Genomic DNA, 12,830 nt, shown 5'->3' with positions numbered 1-12,830 from the left:
TCAAGAGTATTAATGCAATGTTTCACTAGGCATTATTGTTTTTAAGTGTGAAATAACTAGTCATCAGTATCTGTCTGAACGGAGCCGCAAGGTTACAAAAAAAAATCTTGACATTTTGATAAGAATGTGCACCTTGGACAGGCTGTGGTATTAGGTTCGAGCTGCGCGGTTCGGGATTATCATTCTAAGAAAATTTTGAGACATTTGAGCAGATTTGATTTGTGTCTCTACGGTTATACTCAGCTTGTTGGTAATGAATAGGGCAGCTCCCCGCTTTATCAGTCGGCCCGGCTCAGCGTACACTCTTAAGCTCATCAAAAAAAGAAAAAGAAAAGAAATCAGACCACATGGTGCCTTCGGTGCAGGTGCTGGCGGCTGCTCACGGTCCCTCTGCGACGCCGGCGGGTCGTGCCGTGCTGCTACGGTCCAAGCTGCGGGCCCAGCGGTCGGCCATGTCCGAGCTGTGGAAGAGGCCGCGTCGTCAGCGGAGCTTGCTGTCTGCAGGAGTGGACGCCCACACGCGGTCCGAACCGCCGCCGGCGCGCATAATGTTGGCCGGAAGGGAAGATGACGAGCTCGCCTCGACCGACAATCCGCTGGGGCCGCGCCACAGTCGCTTCCTGCGCGACGACATCCAACCCTGCACCTCGTTCGTCGGCATCTCATCTTCCACCACCGACCACTACTGCTGCAGGTACGCGCACACAAAGAAAAAGACGGTACCTGTACCGCGCTATGCGCACCTGAGAACCGCGCGAGTGTAGTGGAACTGCGAGGCGTTTCCTGTCTCTGAAGCTTCGCCGTACCCTTTTCCTATTCTATGGCACGCGCAATGCGTCCTCCTTAGTGCGTTTAATGGAAGTGGGACGAAAAGTTGTGCCGCGGTTCCACTTGACGGTTGAAATGGATTAACTTTATTGATGTTCACGTGAACGAATGAATACGCTAACTGAGCATGACTGAACTGAGCCCTGGAATGTGAACGGCGCGGTTTAGGTTTGGGACGAAAGAATTCCTCTCCATGTCTATAGCTGCGAACCTAAGGTGATGGCTTGTGATGCAAGCCCTAATTTCCTTTATGGTGCGCACGCAAGCATGCAAGTGGCGTGCTCTATACGTCTGCATCAGGACGTTAACATCGTACGGGAATTACCGTCGCATATGCTCTGTCTGGCGCATATGTAGCATGCACAGTGTTCTCTCTTCGACACCACTATAATAGACCGTGCGCAAACTTAAGTGGTTTAACGCGGACAGTGATTGGCATGCAGGTTGTGTGACTTCACGAGACCGCATAACACGGCAGTAGCTGCAAACTCAGGTTGCCCATTTAACATGAGAAACAAAACATGTGGATCTGGAGTCGGACACGCTACTGCTAAGCAATACATTTCCTTTACTGCGGCTTGGTTAAAGCGGGGTTTTATATCTATGTCGGGTGGTATTTAACATAACTGGGTAGCCTACAAATGCAGGCGAGGCATGTGAGGTAATAGGGGCATAGCTTACGCATTCTGTTAATTTTCAACATTATATATGCTATCTTTCTCTCCCGATTACGGTATCCTTTCTACGCGATTAATATCGAAACACATTATTTTTCCTTAGTTCTGCACTGCGCACAATAAATAATTGAACCATTCACCTCTGATATCAAATCTTTGCGCGCCTGCACAAATTGTGAAATAAATTCAGTTTCCTCCTTTCGTGATACCCTTTGTAACTGAATTTATTGCCGATATAATGAGTGCGTTTTCACAAGAACACAGTGTCACTAAACCATTTCCTGTTGCAGATTAACGCGGTGTTCATGCATGCGAATAATGTTCACTAGCGAAGAGCGCGCGGCAAGGAAAGAGCGAGTCAACACCATTTTTTTTTACTTTGCCGGTTTGAAAATATTTATGGCGCGCAGGAGGGTTACAGGTGACCGCGCCATCTATTCGCTCGGTTCGAAATCGAGGCGAACGGGAAGCGAGCGCATCCAGCGTTACGTGGCGCTAGTTGGAGGACTCGACTCGCGGCCACATGAGAGAGCCACGAGGCGGCGAATTCTAACACCCAATTCGCACGTGTTTCGGCGTATGGCCTGTCCTTCTCCATAAAGGAACCTTTGCATTTGCGACACTTAATTGCTCAATTATCTCGCGCGGTTAGCACTCCTTCCTGTAACAAAAAATAAATAAATAAAAAAATCACTTGGAAGAAACGCCGCCTTACCTCCAGTAACAAGCTTAGGACAGGGGCCCATTAATTACACTGCACCCGTAGCACTGCCATTTCCACAGAGACCAGGGATTTTTCTTCATACGTGAAGTCACGGCATGGAGAGGAGCTGAGGCATTCTACAGATTTTATGCAACTTGATCAGTCACTTAATTACGCCTGTGACACATTATTTAACGCCCTTTTCCAAATCCAGCCAGTCTGTTGGGCTCTTAGTCTGTGCTCGTCCAAACTATACTGATGAGTGATGCCAACATAATTTACTTTGCACAGTGTAAAACCAAACTCCTTACTGTAATTCCCATCAGGACGATGCATTTGATGCCTGTACTGTTTCACTTTCCAACTTCGGTGCTGGCAAGTGTCTTTTGCCTCGTCCCCCCTACAGTGCCCACCAGGGCGATATGTAGGTACTTGAATAAATAAAAAAACATACACAACCGCATGTCGTATTCTTAACCTATGCGATCGAGATGCACAATGCTATTTTCAGTGCGCTATACCACTTAATTCACCATTGACCATTATACCGCGACGTCATCATTCTTTCTTTGTGTGTGTGTGTGTGCATCTGTCTACATCTGAAGTCGACCGTGGCCGGAGCTACCAACTTGGGCACCGCTTTTGAGAAGGAAATTGAACTACTGATGGATCCTGAATCAGACGCTCTGCTCCCATTGGTCACGCAGGCACGACCAGACGGCTTGATTAAAGTGGAACTTCGTATCTGTTTCGGTCGGGTGATAATTGCCAACGTATAGGCTAATGAGTGACTGCTACCGGGAAAAAAAAATGCCTGTTTGATTGAAGCCGGTGCAGTGAAGCCGTTGGCAAGAGCTGCTAAGTGGAACAGCACTTTCGGAATGAGAATGAACACACCGGGGCTCTTTAGTCCTTGGTCAGACGCGTTACCTCCTAGGCCATATAAGCATGTCCGTCCATACACTCTCCCGCCTGCCTGTCTGCCCTCCTATTTGCTCGCTTGTCTCTCCGCCAGACCGTCCTTCCGTCTGTCTGTGTCTGTCTGGTTGGCTCTTTCTTTCTTTCTTTCTTTCTTTCTTTCTTTCTTTCTTTCTTTCTTTCTTTCTTTCTTTCTTTCTTTCTTTCTTTCTTTCTTTCTTTCTTTCTTTCTTTCTTTCTTTCTTTCTTTCTTTCTTTCTTTCTTTTTTTCTTTTTCAGAGTAAAGCTGTGGCTGCTGAAAGTCGTAACACTAATTTACGCTCGTAAACATGGAACAAGAAGTTCATATATTACTTATGACCGTCATACCGTAGCCATAAAAATACACTTTGCCACTAATGGAGCAAGCGAAGAACTAAGCTCCAAACCCACGATGACGAAGGAGATGATAGTTTCGAACATGCAATACACCATTAGTTCATTGATTCGAATAAAAGCGTATGCAACTTCCAATTTGAAGATTCTGAGACATATATTTATTGTTGGAAGGAATACGTCCTGCTCCCTTGCACGTTCCTTAATATTTAAAATTTACAAACAATGTATTTCTGCATTTTCTCACATAAAATTGCGTTTGGATAAAAATTTTAGAGGCCTCATTTCGAGGTGGCACATTTGCAAAAGAGCCTATAGAATAACACCTATCATGAAATACCCACGTTAACATTTCAACCATTGTATATGCTTTATTTATCGGCGTGAGTATAATGGTTCGTACTTTGTCGTGTTCAAAATCCTATGTACATTCTATAGTCGTAGGTATTGCTCGCTAAAGCCTTTGCTTCGTTACAGCTCTAGGTGACCCAGGAGCACATATCGCATATCAGAGGGTGTAGACCGAGGATTGGACAACTTGCGGTTAGTGTGCGCTGGCGGTTAGTCATCAGTCAGCAATCTACTTTCACTAACCGAAACACGTTTGAATAACGGCATCGGTGACTCGGAAATTCTGTTTAATTTGCCCCATTTTCACCTTTGTCGCGCTGGTCGCAAAAATGCATGCACGTGAGAGAAGTGTTATTGCCGTCAATGAGCAGTTGTCTTGTTCTGCCAGGAACGTCTAGTCAGACCTAGAAATATGAATCCAAGTGCCGGGCTACACCACCAACGTTATTAATTTGGTGTGTGTTAAAGGCCACCTCGCAAGTCAAGTCCCGACTTTCCTCGCAATCTTCAGAATGCTCTAAATAAATTAGTTTCAAAGCACTCGAAAGCACACATTCTACATTTTAGGGATTTCAACTCCCCCAGTATCGGCTGGAGCAATGAACCTCAATCCTTAATCAGTCAGGAGGAAACGAAGGAATTCAGACACGTTCATACCTTAATTTTAATCTTACACGACTAATATCTGAAACAACGCGCGTCGCAGGGAAACAGCTAATACTGTGGGCCTCATACTGACTACCCATTCAGACAGCCCAGAATTTATTACATGCCTCCGAGAAATCAGCCACCATAAAGTAATTCATATGCCACTTTTTAACTTCTTACTTGCATTAAGGCAAAGCTCCGAGAAAACTATTAGGTTCTACAATAAGGGAAACTGCGAGAAAATCAACAGTGAATTTACTAACTTCTTGACGGTATGTTTGAAACGTCTTTTCATACTGAAAGTATAACTGAAAGCTGGACACTCTTCAAACATAAAATAACTGAACTAATGAATAAATATATCACAACACGCAGTTTTCGCGAGGAATCGGACACTCTGGTTCATGAAAGAACCAGAAATGCTTGCAAATAAGAAAAAAAAAAGCGCATTTCGTATAGCGAGGCGGCAGACAAGTCCTTCCTTACACGTGGGAAAAATACTATGAAGCTGAACACGCGTACATGGCCAAAAAAAAAAAAAAAAAGCTACCAATAATGATAGTCGACAACCCTATAAGAGCTTCTGGAAAGTGATAAACCCGAAGAAAACACGCACTCTAACCCTCATTGACAGTGCTGGTGAAACCATGACTGATAATGAATGTCCGCACTATACCAGACAACTGGAAAGTGCGGAAGGTTGTTCCCGTCCACAAAACAGGTAGTATTGATTCACCTCTTAATTATCGCCCCATTTAATTAGCAATTGTATACCCTGCAAACTCATGGAACATGTAATTTACTCTCAAACTTGCAATTCTTAGATTCTCTTTTTTCCCATCCGACACAGCATGTTTTTCACAAGGGATTTTTCTGCGAAGCTCAACTAGCAATTTTTTTTTAATGTCATTCACACCCACCTTGATATTAACCTGCAAACTGATACCATTTCCTTAACTTTCCTTGACAGAGTACTTCATCAGCGTTTGCTTCTAAATCTTTCATAGTTGAACCTACATCACAATGTCGTCGCATGGGTTAAATAATTCCTCACTCATCACTCTCAGTCTATCGTCAATAACCAAGCTTACAATCCACTTCCTGTCACCTCTGCTGTCCTCAAGGGCTCCGTCCTCTGCCGCTTATTATTCCTCATATACACTAACTATTTACCCCATTGTGTATCTTGTCATATCCGCTTATTCGCTGATGATTCTGTTATTTATCATCCATGGTCTAACGCTTCTGATCAAGAATAACTTCAGATAGACTTACGTCATGCGCAAAACTGCTGTTTGCAGCGGAAGATGGCACTCAACTCTAACAAATGGAAGTGCATGTCTTTCCAGCCCCGTCGCAATCATCTTGATTTCTAGTACACAGTTCCTAACTCCCCAGTTGACATCGCCCAGTTGAAGAAATATTTAAGTATCACCGTTTCTCATGATTTATCTTGACATTTGCAGGTGACTAACCAGATATCATCGGCTAATAAAATACTATGTTTTTTTAAAACTTCAGCTGCGGGAAGCGCGGCAACACGTCAGACTATAAGCATATATTTCACTCATCAAAACTAAACTGGAATATGCATCAGTCATTTGGAATTCTCATCAAGCATATCTCAAACGCCATCGAAGCTGTTACTCCTCACATTCGTAAGACATGAGCATATATCATCTCCAAAGTCGCAATCAGGTTTCTCGTCGTCGCATTGCCAGTCTTGTTCCATAAGTTCTTTTATTCGCCACTAAAACAAGAACCATATATCTGCGCACTAACACCATGCAAATTACATTGCATAGGTCACCCTCTTCAAATTCTTAGTCCACGTGCCCGTACTACTGCCTTTGAAAACTCATTTTTCCCTCGTACATCAGCTGACTATGGTTACAGCAGCTGCTTTCCCCCCGAACAGCAGCTGGTGACGGTTTACTTCGCTGCATGACAGACAAGAATGCTGTTTTTGATGCTCCGCCACATAACACAAATGCCATGTGGAGAATGAGTACGCCAGATCGAATGCTGAACATATAACTTGAAAAGGTATTCAGTTTGAGGTGTTCAAGTTTACAAGCTTAAAGTGTACAGACGTTTTTTCCTCCTGTCGATACACACCACATATAGTGTCCACCCCCTTACACTTTTTTACTCTGAACGTATTAAGGCCGCTGTATACAATCGTTTTTGAACTGAATCAGCAAGCGTACGGGTCCCACGTATTCTGCCCGCATGCAGGCGTACGGTGGATGGGATGTACGATCAGTAGAAGTTCATCGGCCAGCCAGACAGTTCCAGCGATCCGATTGACGTGCCTGGCATCGCTTTCTCTGTAGCATGCTCCAGCCGATGCGAAACCCAGGACAGCGGAGCCGAGCGCTCAACCTGTAAAATGAAATGCACAACTGAAGTTTTTCTGTCGTTCCCGCTTTCTGCATCTCGGCTTGCTCATCACCACTGAGGTCTTGCCAATACCAGCGCACCCGGAAGCCTACGCCACGACCATCAAACGCACGATAAATGGTCAGCAAATGAAACTGCCAGCCACGAGGTGTCTCATCACTTTACTCATATCCATAAGCAGATACTCATTTGCTGACCACTTATTGTCCATTTGATAGTCGTGGCATATAGCTACTGGGAAAGAAGTTCATGCACCGGCCTAGTTACGTTGTGTAGAACAGCGCGAAAAAAACGACATGCCCAAGCTTCTGTTTTAACCTCGTTACGTTCTCGATGGTGACAGCTTGCTCGGAATCGCCATCGCGGAAACAACGTCGTGCGCTAGTTTCGGTCGCGATCACTGCAACCAGCAGAGTGGATGCGACTAGTTGCAAATCACTAAGTTTATTTCAGCATTACAAAAACATAGGATGCGTGGCGAAATTTTCAAGCGTGGACACTGACTTTATGGGAAAAATTGGCAGTGGCTTAGCTCGGCTATGCCAGGATATACGTAGTGTTGGCTAAGGTTCAGCTGGTTATTTTTAGCTTTCCCAACACGTTTAGCCTTCTTATGTTCGTTCTTCGTACGCTCAACTGCCAATTGTCAGAAAACTACTTGGGGATCCGCTATATGTATACACCTGCTAATACCCCTTCGCATGCGCGGCGCTATCAAGCTGCTCCAGCACAGCGTCAGACTTGGCTACTACGCAACGGAGGCGCACAGCTGGGCACGCACCGGCGCCGGTGCGTCTGCCGCGGCTATAGACAAAGCCACCTATAGAGCTCTAGCTAGAGCACTATACCGCGGCTAAGACGTCACTCCTCTGGAATGCGCAGACCGGCGAGACGAGCGCGCGGCAGTGGCAGAGCACGCAGCTCAGACGCGCCAGCTGCGTGCCGTGTGACGCCACTGCTCCTCTCAATTGCACAGCACGGCTCTCCAGGAGCCACGCGAAACGCTCAATCTCGGCCAGTGTAGCTAACACTACAAAAAGCACTCTCTCTCTCTTTCCACTTTCATTCCCACCTTCATCCCTTCCCTTACGGCGCGGTTCAGGTGTCCACAGAGCAAGTGTGACAGGTACTGCGCCTTTCCCTTCCTGTGAACTAATAATAATAATTATTATTATTATTATTATTATTATTATTATTATTATTATTATTATTATTATTATTATTATTATTATTATTATTATTATTATTATTATTATTATTATTATTATTATTATTATTGTAAACACTGTCGCAACCCATGTCACAACACTTGTCACAACACGTCGCAGCACTTGTCAGTGTGCCGTGGAGCTAATGCGTGCACAGGACAGATGGACATAGGGTAACGGGTAATCATTTTTGCATCTGTCATCGATGTATCTATTGTATGCCCCTAGTGGCTACAAAAGGACTGACTACGACGTCATTATATCGGTCGATGTCATTGGCTAGATGGTTTATTCCTTTGAGTATCATTTGGCGCTGCGTTCTTGAGTTGAATCCGGCTGCTGTAGCTGATTTAAAGCGTTTTTGGAAGAGTTTTCAAAGCGCAAATTCGGTGCCTAGAGCGCGTAGAAGGCCCGCCTCTTGTAATGCGTGAATCCGCAATTAAGAAGGTTCTTGTCCCCGGTGCAGGGACCGCGCCTCGAGCAGCCGCACGCCGGACGACGGGGTCGGCTCGTCGTCGCTGCGACCGGAGCCGTCGTCCTCTGAGAGCCGGCGCTGCCCTCTGTCCGAGCAGCGGCTGAGGCCCAGTGCCTGCCGCCAGCAGAAGCGGCGCCGCGTGCGCGTCAGCTCTTCCTCGCGCTCCGACGACTACGAGGATGACCTGCTGATCGCTCGGCTGGAGGACCCCGCCGCCTGCGCCAAGCTCTCCCTCTCCGAGCTTAGGGGCCCCGCGGGAAAGCTGCGCACCAGCGACATGTTCGTTGGCGGTGCGTCACCGAGCAGGGAGAAACCTCGAGGCGGAGCGTCAAACAGCAGTTTTCAAGCCCATGCAGTGAAAATTAATAGGGGGAACGTCGGCTTCTGTGACGACTTGTGGTTGGGTTTCTGTTAACCAGTGAAGACTAGTCCTGTCTCGCAGAGGGAAGACTATGGTACCATTTGAAAAAAGAAAGGGGGAAAAAATCGGGCAAGGTAATGCCTTTGGAGGTACGCTGGAGATAACTAGATGAAATTTTTTATTCATTGGTAAAAACCAATTTCTTGCCTTTTTCTGGCACGAGGATGCTTTTTCTGGCAGCAATTAGCGCACTAATTGGTTATAAAACCACGTTAAAGCTTTTTCCTTAGCTTAACTCGCACATTTGCACCAAAAAGGGACTCCGTGATCACCGTTTTGAAGTGGATGGCGAGTGTAAAGCCTCTGAAATCCACGCATCAACAGCAACAACAACAACAACAATAAGCTGCTTCGACGCCAGCAGTCCAGGTTATAAGAACTCCATTTAACTGAAAGAAGCCTTTTATAGCTTAATGAAGATCTCTTTTGAGCGATATTTGTCGTTGGAATAAGAAAATTTTTCAATACAGGTCGATTTCAATATATCCCCGTGTCGCTTTTACGTAGTGTGGTTGAGAAGGCCGGCTTCTCTCATACATCTTTTTCTTCTCTGATATCTGTATACTTCTAGCTCGTTTAAATCTGTTTGCAAAGTATCCTTTTGTCACTGCTGGCCTTCATGGCACGCTCCTGATGTGTACACATAAAGGTTTGGTTTCATTCGTTTTACAGGGTTGACCGTCCCAAAGTGACTCAGGCTGTAGAGGCGCCGCATTGAAGGGCTTCGAAAATTTCGATCACTTGGTGTTATTTAACGTGCGCTGACATTGCACAGTACACGGACGCCTTACTTTCAGCCTGCATCGAAAACTGGCCGCCGCGGCAATAATTTGACCCTGCGTCCTTGGGTTCCGCAATCGAGCGCCGTAATCACTGAGCCACCACGGCGGAGCGTATACACAAAGGGGTGGTCACGTCTGTATTGGTTGCAGATGATGGTGACGATTAAAACTTAACTCCCAAAAAATGGAAACAAACCCGAAAGTTAGTTGTACAGCTCTACAGAAGGTCGGCAGGAATTCCTTGGGATGCTGCGGTCTCAAACGCGTGTCGTATGATCCACCGTTCTTGAGCTGGATCGGTGGTGTGCAGGAGGGACTCCCACGTGTTTGTTCAAGTGTTCACGTCATGTTAAGTAATGTGACCATCTGATAACAACCTTCGAACTGTGGGGAGACTAAGGTAGTATATAGCTTGTTATATAATCACGGATTAAGGAAAGTCTTAACCTGCGGCCTTCGCCATGAGTACTGTTTCTCGTCTAGGGAGGTTCAGGTCTGCGGGAGGGTAAATGCGTCAGCCTAGTCTGTAAAATTCCAAACTTTCGTGATAGGTGATAGAAGTTCCTGATTTGTAGGGGGAATGTTCGGCCAAAAGGGAAAAGCATCGTGCTCAAAATATGTTCAGCTAGGCAGCTAAGATCTCGGGCGAGATTGTGAGTTTGCATATTCCCTGAACTCTTGAGCAGGGACTCAAATGCGGAGGCGTGGGAACGCCAGATGTTGTATTCTGAGTAATACACGACAGACATATTTCGTGGTACGTCCTGAATCCAAAGTTCGTAACTGCCAGTTGAAAGTCACACAATGACTTTGGTAGCAGGGTTGGGCAAGGCAAACGCTAAGGCACCCGCGATCCTCTGTGATGGGATCAGTACTGTTTTGTATACAGCAAGTAACTTGCATGTGGGAGTGAGGAGTCACCGCTACAACCACAACTTGATTATCGTGGTGCGCGGCTGTATCTGTTTAGGTAACCTCAGGATGGGTCCCCAAAAGCTGCTGTAGCTGTTGAGCTCGATCCACGAGGTGTCCGGAATGGGGCTTCGGGTGCGAACGTTTAGGAATGGGAGGGATCTTAAAGCTCATTAGCTGAGAGCGAGGGAGGTCCTGTGTCAACGGAACGCGAAGGGGACAAATTCCCACCTCGTCCACAACTGCATGACAGGCGTGAATTAGGGATAATCGGCGATGTTAGACCATAAGAATGGCTTTATTAAGTTCTTGAGTGTCAAGAGATTGGCTGTGAAAGTTGAAATGGGAAGACTTATAGCTGTCTTGTAAGCTTTGGGGAGGGAGGTTTCCAGCCTATCCAGGTCTCCGCGTGTGAAGTGTAGCCATGGAGTGACTTAAGTAATGCTGCTGCAGATGAAAACTTGCATCAGAAGTAGGAGGTTCGTCCCTCGCATGCCGGCGTATACTCGTTCGCAACCCACCGGATTAGTCGAACAATTTGCATATATAGTAGAATGGTCTATGCGTTTGATATAATAGTGAAATTGTTTCCGTTCCTTTGCAGAGGCAGACCGAGGTTACAGATCCGGTCTGTTTGGGGAATCCTTACACTTGTAGCTGGGACGTAACTTTGGATGGTTTTCACCCCTGGGATGGTGTAATGATGTTGATTTCATAGCAACGCAAGAGAGGTCAATCCTAGAAAGACTCGCCCAATAAACAGCCGTCTAAAGCGCTTCCTTCCTATATCTGACCGTCATTGCCCTGTGTGACACATATCGGCTTAAATGCTGTGCTGCAGATTGGGGGTGTCCCGCAGTAAACTATAGGTGATCAAGTAGTGCTAAACGTATACAGTCGGCAGGTAACGCGTCTATGGCGTTTAAGATAGCTTGCAGTTCAAAGGCAAGAGTGATTTGGTGTCAGTAAGGTAGGTTCGAGTGGTGTTCAGGTGAGGGAGAGTTGAGCTTATAAAAGCAACTGAACCACCTATTAGGGTTACGTTTAAACAAGTATACATAATGACTCACTCCAAACAAGCCCTAAAGCATTCAAAGAAAGTCCACGGGACTTCTAGGGTCGCACAGACTATACATGCTGCTTGTCACCGTTACCCAGTGACTATAATCATTCATTGGGTTCAAGACAACACAAATTTGATTACCATTGCAGCAAACGTGCTTCCTCATGCAGCAGATGTGTCACAACCTATTCATGATTCCTTGTCACCGTATCCACTTCTGACCCATCTGACATCATCAGCATCCCTCAGGCAGCGTACACATGCTCTAATGCAGTAATCAGTAGCACTTTCGATTCAATGTTTCAGCAGCTTTACCTTTTCGTCTATTGAGCCCGAGATAATCGGATCGATCATGGCTATGGCGGCCGTATTGCAATCGAGGTTAAATAGGAAAACGCACGTGTGCTGTGCGACGTCAGCGCACGTTACGGAACGTCAGACAGTCTACACGGAGACCTCTAAACTAAAGCGACCCTCTTAGTTTACGCGTCAATTCAGGAAGTTAGACCACGTATTTCCTTCTTTTTTTTTTTTTAACTCCAGTGGTCAGCTCTTGGAATAGCGCTGAGTAGTTAGGGTGAAGCCCCATAGTCCATGGCTGTACTTATTTTGTACCCACATCGGAAGTCCTTCCGGAGTATATACTACGTGTCACCACCGTACGCAGGTGGCCGGCGGTGCCGGTCTGCGGACGTGGCCGAGCTGGCGCGCAACGTGGTCATCTGGGTGTTGGTGCTTAGCGGCACGGCGACCATCATGTTCGGAGCGGTGGGCACCATCATGCTGCGCACCGGATCCGTCATGTTCCTCAGCTCGGCGCTCGGCTCGGCGCTCACCACCACGGGCGTCCTCATGGCCATCTACTGTACGGACGCCTCGTCGGACCGCGGCCTGCAGCCCATGATCAACCACAAGTACAACTACACCTGACGGATATATGAAGCTCTTTTGCTGCCGCTGTGAAGCCACCGATCAGACCCCATCCAATTTCCCCCTTCTCACTCCCAAGATGCAACATGCTTCGTTGTATTACTTTATACTGGCTTCGGCAATGGCGCGGGACCGA

The 12,830-nt window shown here is 46.5% G+C and overlaps 1 protein-coding gene across 1 annotated transcript; it reads left to right on the top strand.

Annotated features, from left to right (window-relative positions):
- Positions 1 to 376: 376 nt before the first annotated feature.
- On the top strand, positions 377 to 12,830 carry LOC146198909 (uncharacterized). The gene is made up of 3 exons (XM_084592673.1): positions 377 to 694; positions 8,578 to 8,876; positions 12,432 to 12,830. Exons 1-3 carry the CDS (start codon positions 453 to 455, stop codon positions 12,692 to 12,694), a joined length of 804 nt encoding a protein of 267 aa, XP_084448799.1. The 5' UTR covers positions 377 to 452; the 3' UTR covers positions 12,695 to 12,830.

Source organism: Amblyomma maculatum, chromosome 2 (assembly GCF_055883805.1).
Source record: "Amblyomma maculatum isolate TAMU_Amacu chromosome 2, ASM5588380v1, whole genome shotgun sequence".
NCBI lineage: Eukaryota > Metazoa > Arthropoda > Arachnida > Ixodida > Ixodidae > Amblyomma > Amblyomma maculatum.
Note: the sequence above shows the minus strand (reverse complement) of the source record. Positions and strands in the feature narration are given on the sequence as shown.